Source organism: Oncorhynchus clarkii, chromosome 13, assembly GCF_045791955.1.
Source record: "Oncorhynchus clarkii lewisi isolate Uvic-CL-2024 chromosome 13, UVic_Ocla_1.0, whole genome shotgun sequence".
NCBI lineage: Eukaryota > Metazoa > Chordata > Actinopteri > Salmoniformes > Salmonidae > Oncorhynchus > Oncorhynchus clarkii.
Window position 1 is genome coordinate 2,563,556 of NC_092159.1, and position 18,646 is coordinate 2,582,201.

Here is an 18,646-nt window from a genome sequence, read left to right on the forward strand (position 1 = left end):
ACCTGGTCAGTGTACCAGTAGCACGTAGCTTGTACAGTGCATTCAGAAAGTATTCCGAGCCCTTGACTTTGTCCACATTTTGTTACGTTTCAGACTTATTCTAAAATGGATTCAATTGTTTTTTCGCTCCTCATCTACACACAATACACCAAAATGACAAAGCAAAAACAGGTTTAGAATTATTTGCAATCGTCACATTTACATTTACAGTATTCAGACCCTTTACAGTTACAGTATTCAGACCCTTTACAGTTACAGTATTCAGACCCTTTACATTTACAGTATTCAGGCCCTTTACAGTTACAGTATTCAGACCCTTTACAGTTACAGTATTCAGACCCTTTACATTTACAGTGTTCAGACCCTTTACAGTTACAGTATTCAGACCCTTTACATTTACAGTCTTCAGACCCTTTACATTTACAGTATTCAGACCCTTTACATTTACAGTATTCAGACCCTTTACATTTACAGTATTCAGACCATTTACAGTATTCAGACCCTTTACATTTACAGTATTCAGACCCTTTACATTTACAGTATTCAGACCCTTTACATTTACAGTCTTCAGACCCTTTACATTTACAGTGTTCAGACCCTTTACATTTACAGTATTCAGACCCTTTACAGTTACAGTATTCAGACCATTTACAGTATTCAGACCCTTTACAGTTACAGTATTCAGACCATTTACAGTATTCAGACCCTTTACATTTACAGTATTCAGACCATTTACAGTATTCAGACCCTTTACAGTTACAGTATTCAGACCCTTTACAGTTACAGTATTCAGACCCTTTACAGTATTCAGACCCTTTACAGTTAAAATCTAATCAAATTCAAATCAAATTTTATTTGTCACATACACATGGTTAGCAGATGTTAATGCGAGTGTAGCGAAATGCTTGTTCTTCTAGTTCCGACAATGCAGTAATACCCAACAAGTAATCTAACTAACAATTCCAAAACTACTGTCTTGTACACAGTGTAAGGGGATAAAGAATATGTACATAAGGATATATGAATGAGTGATGGTACAGAGCAGCATAGGCAAGATACAGTAGATGGTATCGAGTACATGTATCGAGTACATGTATCATCATGAGATGAGTATGTAAACAAAGTGGCATAGTTAAAGTGGCTAGTGATACATGTATTACATAAGAATACAGTCGATGATATAGAGTACAGTATATACGTATGCATATGAGATGAATAATGTAGGGTAAGTAACATTATATAAGGTAGCATTGTTTAAAGTGGCTAGTGATATATTTACATAATTTCCCATCAATTCCCATTATTAAAGTGGCTGGAGTTGAGTCAGTGTCAGTGTGTTGGCAGCAGCCACTCAATGTTAGTGGTGGCTGTTTAACAGTCTGATGGCCTTGAGATAGAAGCTGTTTTTCAGTCTCTCGGTCCCAGCTTTGATGCACCTGTACTGAACTCGCCTTCTGGATGATAGCGGGGTGAACAGGCAGTGGCTCGGGTGGTTGATGTCCTTGATGATCTTTATGGCCTTCCTGTGACATCGGGTGGTGTAGGTGTCCTGGAGGGCAGGTAGTTTGCCCGCAGTGATGCGTTGTGCAGACCTCACTACCCTCTGGAGAGCCTTACGGTTGAGGGCGGAGCAGTTGCCGTACCAGGCGGTGATACAGCCCGCCAGGATGCTCTCGATTGTGCATCTGTAGAAGTTTGTGAGTGCTTTTGGTGACAAGCCGAATTTCTTCAGCCTCCTGAGGTTGAAGAGGCGCTGCTGCGCCTTCTTCACAATGCTGTCTGTGTGAGTGGACCAATTCAGTTTGTCTGTGATGTGTATGCCGAGGAACTTAAAACTTGCTACCCTCTCCACTACTGTTCCATCGATGTGGATAGGGGGGTGTTCCCTCTGCTGTTTCCTGAAGTCCACAATAATCTCCTTAGTTTTGTTGACGTTGAGTGTGAGGTTATTTTCCTGACACCACACTCCGAGGGCCCTCACCTCCTCCCTGTAGGCCGTCTCGTCGTTGTTGATAATCAAGCCTACCACTGTTGTGTCGTCCGCAAACTTGATGATTGAGTTGGAGGCGTGCGTGGCCACGCAGTCGTGGGTGAACAGGGAGTACAGGAGAGGGCTCAGAACGCACCCTTGTGGGGCCCCAGTGTTGAGGATCAGCGGGAGGAGATGTTGTTGCCTACCCTCACCACCTGGGGGCGGCCCGTCAGGAAGTCCAGTACCCAGTTGCACAGGGCGGGGTCGAGACCCAGGGTCTCGAGCTTGATGACGAGCTTGGAGGGTACTATGGTGTTGAATGCCGAGCTGTAGTCAATGAACAGCATTCTCACATAGGTATTCCTCTTGTCCAGATGGGTTAGGGCAGTGTGCAGTGTGGTTGAGATTGCATTGTCTGTGGACCTATTTGGGCGGTAAGCAAATTGGAGTGGGTCTAGGGTGTCAGGTAGGGTGGAGGTGATATGGTCCTTGACTAGTCTCTCAAAGCACTTCATGATGACGGAAGTGAGTGCTACGGGGAGGTAGTCGTTTAGCTCAGTTACCTTAGCTTTCTTGGGAACAGGAACAATGGTGGCCCTCTTGAAGCATGTGGGAACAGCAGACTGGTATAGGGATTGATTGAATATGTCCGTAAACACACCGGCCAGCTGGTCTGCGCATGCTCTGAGGGCGCGGCTGGGGATGCCGTCTGGGCCTGCAGCCTTGCGAGGGTTAACACGTTTAAATGTCTTACTCACCTCGGCTGCAGTGAAGGAGAGACCGCATGTTTTCGTTGCAGGCCGTGTCAGTGGCACTGTATTGTCCTCAAAGCGGGCAAAAAGTTATTTAGTCTGCCTGGGAGCAGGACATCCTGGTCCGTGACTGGGCTGGATTTCTTCCTGTAATCCGTGATTGACTGTAGACCCTGCCACATGCCTCTTGTGTCTGAGCCGTTGAATTGAGATTCTACTTTGTCTCTGTACTGACGCTTAGCTTGTTTGATAGCCTTGCGGAGGGAATAGCTGCACTGTTTGTATTCGGTCATGTTACCAGACACCTTGCCCTGATTAAAAGCAGTGGTTCGCGCTTTCAGTTTCACGCGAATGCTGCCATCAATCCACGGTTTCTGGTTAGGGAATGTTTTAATCGTTGCTATGGGAACGACATGTTCAACGCACGTTCTAATGAACTCGCACACCGAATCAGCGTATTCATCAATGTTGTTGTCTGACGCAATACGAAACATGTCCCAGTCCACGTGATGGAAGCAGTCTTGGAGTGTGGAGTCAGCTTGGTCGGACCAGCGTTGGACAGACCTCAGCGTGGGAGCCTCTTGTTTTAGTTTCTGTCTGTAGGCAGGGATCAACAAAATGGAGTCGTGGTCAGCTTTTCCGAAAGGGGGGCGGGGCAGGGCCTTATATGCGTCGCGGAAGTTAGAGTAACAATGATCCAAGGTCTTTCCACCCCTGGTTGCGCAATCGATATGCTGATAAAATTTAGGGAGTCTTGTTTTCAGATTAGCCTTGTTAAAATCCCCAGCTACAATGAATGCAGCCTCCGGATAAATGGTTTCCAGTTTGCAAAGAGTCAAATAAAGTTCATTCAGAGCCATCGATGTGTCTGCTTGGGGGGGGATATATACGGCTGTGATTATAATCGAAGAGAATTCTCTTGGTAGATAATGCGGTCTACATTTGATTGTGAGGAATTCTAAATCAGGTAAACAGAAGGATTTGAGTTCCTGTATGTTTCTTTCATCACACCATGTCACGTTAGCCATAAGGCATACGCCCCCACCCCTCTTCTTACCAGAAAAATGTTTGTTTCTGTCTGCGCGATGCGTGGAGAAACCTGTTGGCTGCACCGCCTCGGATAGCGTCTCTCCAGTGAGCCACGTTTCCGTGAAGCAAAGAACGTTACAGTCTCTGATGTCCCTCTGGAATGCTACCCTTGCTCGGATTTCATCAACCTTGTTGTCAAGAGACTGGACATTGGCAAGAAGAATGCTAGGGAGTGGTGCACGGTGTGCCCGTCTCCGGAGTCTGACCAGAAGACCGCCTCGTTTCCCTCTTTTTCGGAGTCGTTTTTTTGGGTCGCTGCATGGGATCCGCTCCGTTGTCCTGTTTGTAAGGCAGAACACAGGATCCGCGTCGCGAAAAACATATTCTTGGTCGTACTGATGGTGAGTTGACGCTGATCTTATATTCAGTAGTTCTTCTCGACTGTATGTAATGAAACCTAAGATGACCTGGGGTACTAATGTAAGAAATAACACGTAAAAAACTAAAAACTGCATAGTTTCCTAGGAACGCGAAGCGAGGCGGCCATCTCTGTCGGCGCCGGAAGTTACAGTATTCAGACCCTTTACATTTACAGTATTCAGACCCTTTACAGGTACAGTATTCAGACCATTTACAGTATTCAGACCCTTTACAGTTACAGTATTCAGACCATTTACAGTATTCAGACCCTGTACAGTTACAGTATTCAGACCCTTTACATTTACAGTATTCAGACCCTTTACATTTACAGTATTCAGACCCTTTACATTTACAGTATTCAGACCATTTACAGTATTCAGACCCTGTACAGTTACAGTATTCAGACCCTTTACATTTACAGTATTCAGACCCTTTACATTTACAGTATTCAGACCCTTTACATTTACAGTATTCAGACCCTTTACATTTACAGTATTTAGACCCTTTACATTTACAGTATTCAGACCCTTTACATTTACAGTATTCAGACCATTTACAGTATTCAGACCCTTTACATTTACAGTATTCAGACCCTGTACAGTTACAGTATTCAGACCCTTTACATTTACAGTATTCAGACCCTTTACATTTACAGTATTCAGACCCTTTACATTTACAGTATTCAGACCCTTTACATTTACAGTATTCAGACCATTTACAGTATTCAGACCCTGTACAGTTACAGTATTCAGACCCTTTACATTTACAGTATTCAGACCCTTTACATTTACAGTATTCAGACCCTTTACATTTACAGTATTTAGACCCTTTACATTTACAGTATTCAGACCCTTTACATTTACAGTATTCAGACCCTTTACATTTACAGTATTCAGACCCTTTACATTTACAGTATTCAGACCCTTTACATTTACAGTATTCAGACCATTTACAGTATTCAGACCCTTTACATTTACAGTATTCAGACCCTGTACAGTTACAGTATTCAGACCCTTTACATTTACAGTATTCAGACCCTTTACATTTACAGTATTCAGACCCTTTACATTTACAGTATTCAGACCCTTTACATTTACAGTATTGTGTCATTTACAACCTGTATCTGGTTTCTCCTACTCTAGAGTCTCCTTGGGTATGATGCTACCAGCTTGGCACACCTGTATCTGGGGAGTTTCTCCTACTCTAGAGTCTCCTTGGGTATGATGCTACCAGCTTGGCACACCTGTATCTGGTTTCTCCTACTCTAGAGTCTCCTTGGGTATGATGCTACCAGCTTGGCACACCTGTATCTGGGGAGTTTCTCCTACTCTAGAGTCTCCTTGGGTATGATGCTACCAGCTTGGCACACCTGTATCTGGGGAGTTTCTCCTACTCTAGAGTCTCCTTGGGTATGATGCTACAAGCTTGGCACACCTGTATTTGGGGAGTTTCTCCCATTCTTCTCTACAAATCCTCTAAAGCTGTCAGGTTGGATGGGGAGTGTCGCTGCACAGCTATTTTCAGGTCTCTCCAGAGATGTTCGGGCTCTGGCTGGGTCACTCAAGGACATTCAGAGACTTGTCCCGAAGCCACTTCTGCATTGTCTTGGCTATGTGCTTAGGGTCGTTGTCCTGTTGGAAGGTGGAGCAGGTTTTCATCAAGGATGTCTCTGTACTTTGCTCTGTTCAACTTTCGATCCTGACTAGTCTCCCAGTCCCTGCTGCTGAAAAACATCCCCACAGCATGATGCTGCCACCAACACCATGCTTCACTGTAGGGATGGTGTCAGGATTCCTCCAGACGTGACACTTGGCATTCAGGCCAACAAGTTCAATCTTGGTTTCATCAGACCAGAGAATCTTGTTTTTCATGGTCAGAGTCCTTTAGGTGCCTTTTGGCAAACTCCAACCGGGCTGTCATGTGACTTTTACTGAGGAGGTGCTTCCGTTTGACCCCTCTACCTGATTGTGGTGGAGTGCTGCAGGACGGTTGTCCTTCTGGAAGGTTCTCCGATCTCCACAGAGGAACTCTGGAGCTCTGTCAGAGTGACCATCGGGTTGTTGGTCACCTCCCTGACCAAGGCCCCTTCTCCCCTGTTTTCTCAGTTTGGCCAGGCGGCCAGCTCTAGGAAGAGTCTTGGTGGTTCCAAACAACAATGATGGAGGCCACTGTTTTCTTGATGACCTTCAATGGTGAGAAAATGTTTTGGTACCTTTCCCGAGATCTGTGCCTCGTCACAATCCTGTCTCGGAGCTCTACGGACAATTCCTTCGACCTCATGGCTTGATTTTTGCTCTGACATGCACTGTCAACTGTAGGACCTTATATAGACAGGTGTGTGCCTTTCCAAAATCATGTCCAATCAATTGAATTTACCACAGGTGGACTCCAATCAAGTTGTAGAAACATCTCAAGGATTATCAATGGAAACAGGATGAGCTCAATTTCGAGTCTCATAGCATAGGGTCTGAATATTTATGTAAAACCTGTTTTCGCTTTGTCATTATGGTGTATTGTGATGTCATGGGGTATTGTGATGTCATTATGGGGTATTGTGATGTCATTATGGGGTATTGTGTATAGATTGATGAGGAAAACAATTGAATTAATCCATTTTAGAATAAGGCTGTAACGTAACAAAGTGACGAAAAAGTCAAGGGGTTTGAATACTTTCCAAATGCAGTCACTCCCAGGGTCATGCCAGGGTTAGAGGTCAGGGGTCAGATCTACCTGGTAGCCAGTAGAGTCAGTCCCAGGGTCATGCCAGGGTCAGAGGTCAGGGGTCAGATCTACCTGGTAGCCATTATAGTCAGTCCCAGGGTCATGCCAGGGTCAGGGGTTAGAGGTTATATCTACCTGGTCAGTACACCAGTACCAGGTGGCCAGTATAGTCAGTCCCAGGGACATGCCAGGGTTAGAGGTCAGGGGTTAGAGGTTATATCTACCTGGTCAGTACACCAGTACCTGGTAGCCAGTAGAGTCAGTCCCAGGGTCATGCCAGGGTCAGAGGTCAGGGGTCAGATCTACCTGGTAGCCATTATAGTCAGTCCCAGGGTCATGCCAGGGTCAGGGGTTAGAGGTTATATCTACCTGGTCAGTACACCAGTACCAGGTGGCCAGTATAGTCAGTCCCAGGGACATGCCAGGGTTAGAGGTCAGGGGTTAGAGGTTATATCTACCTGGTCAGTACACCAGTACCAGGTGGCCAGTATAGTCAGTCCCAGGGTCATGCCAGGGTTAGAGGTCAGGGGTTAGAGGTTATATCTACCTGGTCAGTACACCAGTACCAGGTAGCCAGTATAGTCAGTCCCAGGGTCATGCCAGGCCAGGGCAGGTCTCCAGTAACCGGGTGTCTAAACAGGTGCATGGCGTCCTCTCTGGGCAGGTGACAGCTACTGTTGGGGATGATCTGAAAAAAACAATGAGAATCAGACTATAAACCTCACTACTAATATATTACCGATAATAACATTACTACTATTATAATACTATTACTATTATAATACCATAATACTGATAACAACATTACTACTATTATAATACCATAATACTGATAATAACATTACTACTATTATAATACTATTAATACTGATAATAACATTACTACTATTATAATACTATTACTACTGATAATAACATTACTACTATTATAATACTGATAATAACATTACTACTATTATAATACTGATAATAACATTACTACTGCTATAGTACTACTACTAATATAATACTATTACTACTGATAATAACATTACTACTGCTATAGTACTACTACTAATATAATACTATTACTACTGATAATAACATTACTACTGCTATAGTACTACTACTATTATAATACTATTACTACTGATAATAACATTATTACTGATAATAACATTACTACTATTATAATACTATTACTACTGATAATAACATTACTACTATTATAATACTGATAATAACATTACTACTGCTATAGTACTACTACTAATATAATACTATTACTACTGATCATAACATTACTACTGCTATAGTACTACTACTATTATAATACTATTACTACTGATAATAACATTACTACTATTATAATACTGATAATAACATTACTACTGATAATAACATTACTACTGATAATAACATTACTACTATTATAATACTATTACTACTGATAACATTACTACTGCTATAGTACTACTACTATTATAATACTATTACTACTGATAATAACATTACTACTATTATAATACTGATAATAACATTACTACTGCTATAGTACTACTACTACTGAAAGTAACATTACTACTACTATAATACTTTTACTTTGGATAATAACTATGATAATAATAACATTATGAGTAACATTAATAACTACGATGACAACGTTAATGCCTATGATAATAATAACATTAATGCCTATGATAATAATAACATTAATTACTATGATAATAATAACATTAATAACTATGATAATAACATTAATAACTATGATAATAATAACATCAATAACTATGATAATAACATTATGAGCAACATTAATAACTATGATAATAACATTAATAACTGATAATAATAACATTAATGCCTATGATAATACCATTAATTACTATGATAATAATACCATTAATAACTATGATAATAACATTAATAACTATGATAATAACATTAATAACTATGACAATAACATTAATGCCAATGATAATAACATTAATAACTATGAGAATAATAACATTAATGCCTATGATAATACCATTAATTACTATGATAATAATAACATTAATAACTATGATAATAACATTAATGCCTATGATAATAACATTAATACCTATGATAATAACATTGATACCTATGATAATAACATTAATAACTATGATAATAATAACATTAATAACTATGACAATAACATTAATGCCAATGATAATAACAACATTAATGCCTATGATAATAACAACATTATTACTACACATGATAGTGGAAGTTGCTGTTGACTCACCTTAGAAGGGATGGCTGCCTGGTAAACTCTCTCCAAGTTACTGTAGCCTCCAATCTTGTTGAACGCTGGATGGACAGACAGGCAGACAGACAGACAGACAGACAGACAGACAGACAGACAGGCAGGCAGACAGACAGACAGACAGACAGACAGACAGACAGACAGACAGACAGGCAGGCAGGCAGACAGACAGACAGACAGACAGACAGACAGACAGACAGACAGACAGACAGACAGACAGACAGACAGACAGACAGACAGAAAGAAAGAAAGAAAGAAAGAAAGAAAGAAAGAAAGAGAGGGGACGCTGGTGATGGTGAGAATGATAGTGTGTGTGTGTGTGTGTGTGTGTGTGTGTGTGTGTGTGTGTGTGTGTGTGTGTGTGTGTGTGTGTGTGTGTGTGTGTGTGTGTGTGTGTGTGTGTGTGTGTGTGTGTGTACCTGTGATGTTGAGGATGATAGTGTGTGTGTGCGTGTGTGTGTGTGTGTGTGTGTGTGTACCTGTGATGTTGAGGATGATAGTGTGTGTGTGCGTGTGATGTTGAGGATGATAGTGTGTGTGTGTGTGTGTGTGTGTATGTGTGTGTGTGTGTGTGTGTGTGTGTGTGTGTGTGTGTGTGTGTGTACCTGTGATGGTGAGGATGATAGTGTGTCTGTGTGTACCTGTGATGTTGAGGATGATAGTGTGTCTGTGTGTACCTGTGATGTTGAGGATGATAGTGTGTGTGTGTGTGTGTGTGTGTGTGTGTGTGTGTGTGTGTGTACCTGTGATGTTGAGGATGATAGTGTGTCTGTGTGTACCTGTGATGTTGAGGATGATAGTGTGTGTGTGTCTGTGTGTGTGTGTGTGTGTGTGCATGTGTGTGTGTGTGTACCTGTGATGGTGAGGATGATTGCTCCTATAATCATGACGAAGGTCTGCAGAGTGTCTGTATAGATGACAGCAGCCAGACCACCTGATGAAGACAGAGATGGAGGGAACTAAGGCTTGTAGAATATAGTATAGAATATAGTGTTTAGACCTGCTATAGTGTAGAGGGAGAGGAGGGATAGTAGAATATAGTATAGAATATAGTATATAGACCTGCTATAGTGTAGAGGGCAGTGACCACCAGCATGAGGACGGTAGACAGGTACAGGTTCCATCCTAAACACACCTGGACAAACAACGCCCCTGAGTACAGGTCTGTCTGATGGAGGGAGACGAGAGAGAGGAGGGGGAGGGAGGAGAGGGGGAGGGAGGGAGGAGAGGGGCAGGGAGGGAGGAGAGAGAGAGGAGAGAGGGTGGAGGGATGAGGGGGAGGGAGACGAGGGAGAGAGGAGGGGTAGGGAGGAGAAAGGAGGGGGAGGGAGGAGAGGGGAGAGGGAGGGAGGAGAGGAGGGGGAGGGAGGGAGGAGAGAGGGTGGAGGGAGGAGGGAGAGGGAGACGAGGGAGAGAGGAGGGGTAGGGAGGAGAGAAGGTGGAGGGAGGAGAAAAGAGGGGGAGGGAGACGAGGGAGAGAGGAGGGATAGGGAGGAGAGAGGAGGGGGAGGGAGACGAGGGAGAGAGAGAGAGAGGGAGGAGAGAGAGAGAGAGAGAGGAGGGCGAGGGGGGAGAGAGTGGGAGGCGAGAGAGAGAGAGGGGAGGGAGGAGAAAGAGAGAGAGGGGAGGGAGGAGAGGAGGGGGAGGGAGGAGAGGGAGGAGAAAGAGAGAGAGGGGAGGTAGGAGAGATAGAAAGCGAGAGAATAGGGAGGAGAGAGAGAGAGGAGGGGTAGGGAGGAGAGGGGAGGGTGGGAGGAGAAAGAGAGAGAGTGGAGGGAGGAGAGAGAGAGGAGGGGGAGGGAGGAGAGAGAGAGGAGGGGGAGGGAGGCGAGAGCGAGAGAAGAGGGGGAGGGAGGAGAGAGAGGAGGTGGAGGAAAGAGAGAGAGGAGAGAGAGAGAAGAGGGGGATTAGAGAAAGAGGAGGGAGGGGAGAGAGATGGGGGGAGAGAGCAAAAAATAGAGAAATCAGGTCATCCGTTGTCATAGTAATTATGTTCTGACCTCTGAGACAATGACAGTCTATTCAGTGACACCAGAACAACGACTGGGCTGTGTGGTGTGATATATCATACTGATATCTTGGTGAAGACAGACAGCATCAGAGAGAGAACAGACAGGGCTGTGTGGTGTGATATATCATACTGATATCTTGGTGAAGACAGACAGCATCAGAGAGAGAACAGACAGGGCTGTGTGGTGTGATATATCATACTGATATCTTGGTGAAGACAGACAGCATCAGAGAGAGAACAGACAGGGCTGTGTGATATATCATACTGATATCTTGGTGAAGACAGACAGCATCAGAGAGAGAACAGACAGGGCTGTGTGGTGTGTTATATCATACTGATATCTTGGTGAAGACAGACAGCATCAGAGAGAGAACAGACAGGGCTGTGTGATATATCATACTGATATCTTGGTGAAGACAGACAGCATCAGAGAGAGAACAGACAGGTAGGTTCTGATCCTCTCCCCTCCGAACCGACGACCCAGGTACTCCGGCATGGTCACGATCTGGAACAAACACACTGTCTGTTTAAGAGTGACGCCCAGCAGAGGAATGTTCAGGTTAAAGAATTCTTCAACTAGCTGCAACATGCAGGAAAGGGTGCAGGTACACACTCTGACTGTGTGTGTGTGTGTGTGTGTGTGTGTGTGTGTGTGTGTGTGTGTGTGTTTGTCTGTGTGTGTGAACTCACCCCTGAAGACACATAGACTGGTACAAACACCCAAGCCAATGCCAGCAACACATAGGTGGCCTGAGAGACAGAGAGAGGGAGACAGAGAGAGACAGAGAGAGAGATGGGGGGAGAGAGAGAGAGAAAGGTTTCATTAACTGTGAGACTGCCCTCTGCTGTCTGTTGATGGTACTACTACTATACATAATAATCAGCTGGTTACACTGCCCCCTGCTGTCTGTTGATGGTACTACTACTATACATAATAATCAGCTGGTTACACTGCCCCCTGCTGTATGTTGATGGTACTACTACTATACATAATAATCAGCTGGTTACACTGCCCCCTGCTGTCTGCTGATGGTACTACTACTATACATAATAATCAGCTGGTTACACTGCCCCCTGATGGTACTACTACTATACATAATAATCAGCTGGTTACACTGCCCCTGATGTCTGTTGATGGTACTACTACTATACATAATAATCAGCTGGTTACACTGCCCCCTGCTGTCTGTTGATGGTACTACTACTATACCTAATAATCAGCTGGTTACACTGCCCCCTGCTGTCTGTTGATGGTACTACTACTATACATAATAATCAGCTGGTTACACTGCCCCCTGCTGTCTGCTGATGGTACTACTACTATACATAATAATCAGCTGGTTACACTGCCCCCTGCTGTCTGCTGATGGTACTACTACTATACATAATAATCAGCTGGTTACACTGCCCCCTGCTGTCTGCTGATGGTACTACTACTATACATAATAATCAGCTGGTTACACTGCCCCCTGCTGTCTGTTGATGGTACTACTACTATACATAATAATCAGCTGGTTACACTGCCCCCTGTTGTCTGAACAGTGAAATGCTCAGCCTGAAAAAAAGTCTGACCTGGATTTGACAGAGAATTTAATTAGAATTTGTAGAATTAACCCCAACGATGGCACGGTGTGTGTATGCAGTAGGCGTGAGTGGGGGGACCACTGGGGAAGCTGTGTATGCAGTAGGGGAAGCTGTGTATGCAGTAGGGGTGAGTGGGGGAATCCACTGGGGATGGTTAGTAGGGGTGAGTGGGGGAATCCACGGGGGAAGGTTAGTTGGGGTGAGTGGGGGAATCCACTGGGGAAGGTTAGTAGGGGTGAGTGGGGGAAACCACTGGGGAAGGTTAGTAGGGGTGAGTGGGGGAATCCACTGGGGAAGGTTAGTAGGGGTGAGTGGGGGAAACCACTGGGGAAGGTTAGTAGGGGTGAGTGGGGTAAACCACTGGGGAAGGTTAGTAGGGGTGAGTGGGGGAATCCACTGGGGAAGGTTAGTAGGGGTGAGTGGGGGAAACCACTGGGGAAGGTTAGTATGGGTGAGTGGGGGAATCCACTGGGGAAGGTTAGTAGGGGTGAGTGGGGGAAACCACTGGGGATGGTTAGTAGGGGTGAGTGGGGGAAACCACTGGGGAAGGTTAGTAGGGGTGAGTGGGGGAATCCACTGGGGATGGTTAGTAGGGGTGAGTGGGGGAAACCACTGGGGAAGGTTAGTAGGGGTGAGTGGGGGAAACCACTGGGGAAGGTTAGTAGGGGTGAGTGGGGGAAACCACTGGGGAAGGTTAGTAGGGGTGAGTGGGGGAAACCACTGGGGAAGGTTAGTAGGGGTGAGTGGGGGAAACCACTGGGGAAGGTTAGTAGGGGTGAGTGGGGGAAACCACTGGGGAAGGTTAGTATGGGTGAGTGGGGGAATCCACTGGGGAAGGTTAGTAGGGGTGAGTGGGGGAAACCACTGGGGATGGTTAGTAGGGGTGAGTGGGGGAATCCACTGGGGAAGGTTAGTAGGGGTGAGTGGGGGAAACCACTGGGGATGGTTAGTAGGGGTGTAACATCCTGCGCTGTTTGTTCTATAACATGTTAATTTACATTCGGAAACTATTCAGACCACTTGACCTTTTCCACATTTGGTTACGTCTATTCTAAAATCTATTAAATCAAATGTTTTCCTCATTAATCTACACTCAGTAACCCAGAATGACAAAGTGAAAACAGATTTTTTTGCAAATGTATTAAAAAATAAAAACAGAAATAACTTATTTACAGATGCATCCTGTTATCATTGATCATCCTTGAGATGTTTCTACAACTTGATTGGAGTCCATCTGTGGTAAATTCAATTGATTGAACATGATTTGGAAAGGCACACACCTGTCTATATAAGGTCCCACAGTCGACAGTGCATGTCAGAGCAAAAAACAAGCCTTGAGGTCAAAGGAATTCTCCATAGCATTTCGAGACAGGATTGTGACGAGGCACAGATCTGGGGAAGGGTACCAACACATTTCTGCAGCATTGAAGATCCCCAAGAACACAGTGGCTTCCATCAATCTTAAATGGAAGAAGTTTAGATCCATCAAGACTCTTCCTTGACCTCGCCGCCTGGCCAAACGGAGCAATCGGTGGAGAAGGGCCTTGGTCAGGGAGGTGACTAAGAACCCGATGGTCACTCTGACAGAGCTCCAGAGTTCCTCTGTGGAGATGGGAGAACCTTCCAGAAGGACAACCATCTCTGCAGCACTCCACCAATCAGGTAGAGGGGCCAAACGGAAGCCACTCCTCAGTAAAAGTCACATGACAGCTCACAAAAGTTTGCCAAAAGGCAGCTAAAGACTCTCAGACCATGAGAAACAAGATTCTCTGGTCTTATGAAACCAAGATTGAACTCTTTGGCCTGAATGCCAAGCGTCACGTCTGGAGGAAACCTGGAACCATCCCTACTGTGAAGCATGGTGGTTGCAGCATCATGCTGTGGGAATGTTTTTCAGCGGCAGGGACTGGGAGACTCGTCAAGATCGAGGGAAAGATGAACGGCGCAAAGTACAGAGAAATCCTTGATGAAAACCTGCTCAGGACCTCAGACTGGGGCGAAGGTTCACCTTCCAACAGGACAACGACCTTAAGCACAAGTCTCTGAATGTCCTTGAGTGGCCAAGCCAGAACCCGGAATTGATCGAACATCTCTGGAGACCTGAAAGAATCTGTGCAGCGACGCTCCCCATCCAACCTGGCAGAGCTTGAGAGGATCTGCAGAGAAGAATGGGAGAAACTTCCCAAATACAGGTGTGCCAAGCTTGTAGCATCATACCAAAGAAGACTCAAGGCTGTAACCGCTGCCAAAGGTGCATCAACAGAGTACTGAGTAAAGGCTCTGAATACTGATGGAAATGTAATATTTCAGTTTTTAAATATTTCTAAAAACCGTTTTCTTTGTCATTATGGGGTATTATGGGTAGATTAATTTTAGAATAAGGCTGAAACGTAACAAAATGTGGAACAAGTCAAGGGGTCTGAATGCACTTTATATGCCTTGCCACTGTGATAAACAGGCCTAAAGGCCTTGCCTCTGATAAACAGACCTAAAGGCCTTGCCACTGTGATAAACAGACCTAAAGGCCTTGCCACTGATAAACAGGCCTAAAGGCCTTGCCACTGTGATAAACAGGCCTAAAGGCCTTGCCACTGTGATAAACAGACCTAAAGGCCTTGCCACTGATAAACAGGCCTAAAGGCCTTGCCACTGATAAACAGGCCTAAAGGCCTTGCCACTGATAAACAGGCCTAAAGGCCTTGCCACTGTGATAAACAGACCTAAAGGCCTTGCCACTGATAAACAGGCCTAAAGGCCTTGCCACTGATAAACAGACCTAAAGGCCTTGCCACTGTGATAAACAGGCCTAAAGGCCTTGCCACTGTGATAAACAGGCCTAAAGGCCTTGCCACTGTGATAAACAGACCTAAAGGCCTTGCCACTGTGATAAACAGGCCTAAAGGCCTTGCCACTGTGATAAACAGGCCTAAAGGCCTTGCCACTGTGATAAACAGGCCTAAAGGCCTTGCCACTGTGATAAACAGACCTAAAGGCCTTGCCACTGATAAACAGGCCTAAAGGCCTTGCCACTGTGATAAACAGACCTAAAGGCCTTGCCACTGATAAACAGGCCTAAAGGCCTTGCCACTGTGATAAACAGACCTAAAGGCCTTGCCACTGTGATAAACAGGCCTAAAGGCCTTGCCACTGTGATAAACAGACCTAAAGGCCTTGCCACTGATAAACAGGCCTAAAGGCCTTGCCACTGTGATAAACAGACCTAAAGGCCTTGCCACTGTGATAAACAGGCCTAAAGGCCTTGCCACTGGGATAAACAGACCTAAAGGCCTTGCCACTGTGATAAACAGGCCTAAAGGCCTTGCCTCTGATAAACAGGCCTAAAGGCCTTGCCACTGTGATAAACAGGCCTAAAGGCCTTGCCACTGATAAACAGGCCTAAAGGCCTTGCCACTGATAAACAGGCCTAAAGGCCTTGCCACTGTGATAAACAGACCTAAAGGCCTTGCCTCTGATAAACAGACCTAAAGGCCTTGCCACTGATAAACAGGCCTAAAGGCCTTGCCTCTGATAAACAGACCTAAAGGCCTTGCCACTGTGATAAACAGGCCTAAAGTCCTTGCCTCTGATAAACAGACCTAAAGGCCTTGCCACTGGGATAAACAGGCCTAAAGGCCTTGCCACTGTGATAAACAGGCCTAAAGGCCTTGCCACTGATAAACAGGCCTAAAGGCCTTGCCACTGGGATAAACAGACCTAAAGGCCTTGCCACTGGGATAAACAGACCTAAAGGCCTTGCCACTGTGATAAACAGGCCTAAAGGCCTTGCCATTGATAAACAGGCCTAAAGGCCTTGCCACTGTGATAAACAGACCTAAAGGCCTTGCCACTGTGATAAACAGACCTAAAGGCCTTGCCACTGTGATAAACAGGCCTAAAGGCCTTGCCACTGTGATAAACAGACCTAAAGGCCTTGCCACTGTGATAAACAGGCCTAAAGGCCTTGCCACTGTGATAAACAGGCCTAAAGGCCTTGCCACTGGGATAAACAGACCTAAAGGCCTTGCCACTGTGATAAACAGGCCTAAAGGCCTTGCCACTGTGATAAACAGGCCTAAAGGCCTTGCCACTGGGATAAACAGACCTAAAGGCCTTGCCACTGATAAACAGACCTAAAGGCCTTGCCACTGTGATAAACAGACCTAAAGGTCTTGCCACTGTGATAAACAGACCTAAAGGCCTTGCCACTGGGATAAACAGACCTAAAGGCCTTGCCACTGATAAACAGACCTAAAGGCCTTGCCACTGTGATAAACAGACCTAAAGGCCTTGCCACTGTGATAAACAGGCCTAAAGGCCTTGCCACTGTGATAAACAGACCTAAAGGCCTTGCCACTGTGATAAACAGGCCTAAAGGCCTTGCCACTGGGATAAACAGACCTAAAGGCCTTGCCACTGATAAACAGGCCTAAAGGCCTTGCCACTGTGATAAACAGACCTAAAGGCCTTGCCACTGTGATAAACAGGCCTAAAGGCCTTGCCACTGGGATAAACAGACCTAAAGGCCTTGCCACTGTGATAAACAGGCCTAAAGGCCTTGCCACTGTGATAAACAGGCCTAAAGGCCTTGCCACTGATAAACAGGCCTAAAGGCCTTGCCACTGTGATAAACAGGCCTAAAGGCCTTGCCATTGATAAACAGGCCTAAAGGCCTTGCCACTGATAAACAGACCTAAAGGCCTTGCCACTGTGATAAACAGGCCTAAAGGCCTTGCCACTGTGATAAACAGGCCTAAAGGCCTTGCCACTGTGATAAACAGACCTAAAGGCCTTGCCACTGTGATAAACAGACCTAAAGGCCTTGCCACTGTGATTTAAAGGCCTAAAGGCAGGGACAATAAGAAGACACACATTTGTTTAATCTCAAAAGCAGAGAGCAACCTCTGTCCGGTGAAGTGCACAAAGCCATTTGCTTCTAACAAACAGTCAGATGACCTACAGCAAGGTCAAGCAAGGTTCATGTTTCAGACATTATGGGACCACTAAACAACTATTGATTTAAAACCACGGAGAGTTTAGCGTGTACAGTTAAGATCTGCCTTCAATTAGCCTTTTACACAACAGGCCATTGGAACACTGTGATAAACTTGGATTAGCAAACACAACAGGCCATTGGAACACTGCGATAAATTTGGATTAGCAAACACAACGGGCCATTGGAACACTGCGATAAACTTGGATTAGCAAACACAACGGGCCATTGGAACACTGTGATAAACTTGGATTAGCAAACACAACAGGCCATTGGAACACTGCGATAAACTTGGATTAGCAAACACAACGGGCCATTGGAACACTGTGATGAACTTGGATTAGCAAACACAACAGGCCATTGGAACACTGCGATAAATTTGGATTAGCAAACACAACGGGCCATTGGAACACTGCGATAAACTTGGATTAGCAAACACAACGGGCCATTGGAACACTGTGATAAACTTGGATTAGCAAACACAACAGGCCATTGGAACACTGCGATAAACTTGGATTAGCAAACACAACGGGCCATTGGAACACTGTGATAAACTTGGATTAGCAAACACAACGGGCCATTGGAACACTGCGATAAACTTGGATTAGCAAACACAACGGGCCATTGGAACACTGCGATAAACTTGGATTAGCAAACACAACGGGCCATTGGAACACTGCGATAAACTTGGATTAGCAAACACAACGGGCCATTGGAACACTGCGATAAACTTGGATTAGCAAACACAACGGGCCATTGGAACACTGTGATAAACTTGGATTAGCAAACACAACGGGCCATTGGAACACTGTGATAAACTTGGATTAGCAAACACAACGGGCCATTGGAACACTGTGATGAACTTGGATTAGCAAACACAACAGGCCATTGGAAC

The 18,646-nt window shown here is 45.0% G+C and overlaps 1 protein-coding gene across 1 annotated transcript in view; it reads right to left on the minus strand.

Annotated features, from left to right (window-relative positions):
* Positions 1-18,646, minus strand: part of LOC139424275 (sodium/mannose cotransporter SLC5A10-like) — a 72,545-nt gene that overhangs the window by 45,835 nt on the left and 8,064 nt on the right. The window contains exons 4-9 of the mRNA XM_071175965.1: positions 11,868-11,927; positions 11,578-11,682; positions 10,229-10,334; positions 10,020-10,100; positions 9,146-9,210; positions 7,442-7,582 (exon numbers count right to left, since the gene is read on the minus strand). Of these exons, the coding sequence (XP_071032066.1) occupies positions 7,442-7,582; positions 9,146-9,210; positions 10,020-10,100; positions 10,229-10,334; positions 11,578-11,682; positions 11,868-11,927 (558 nt within the window). The remainder of the gene's footprint in view (positions 1-7,441; positions 7,583-9,145; positions 9,211-10,019; positions 10,101-10,228; positions 10,335-11,577; positions 11,683-11,867; positions 11,928-18,646) is intronic.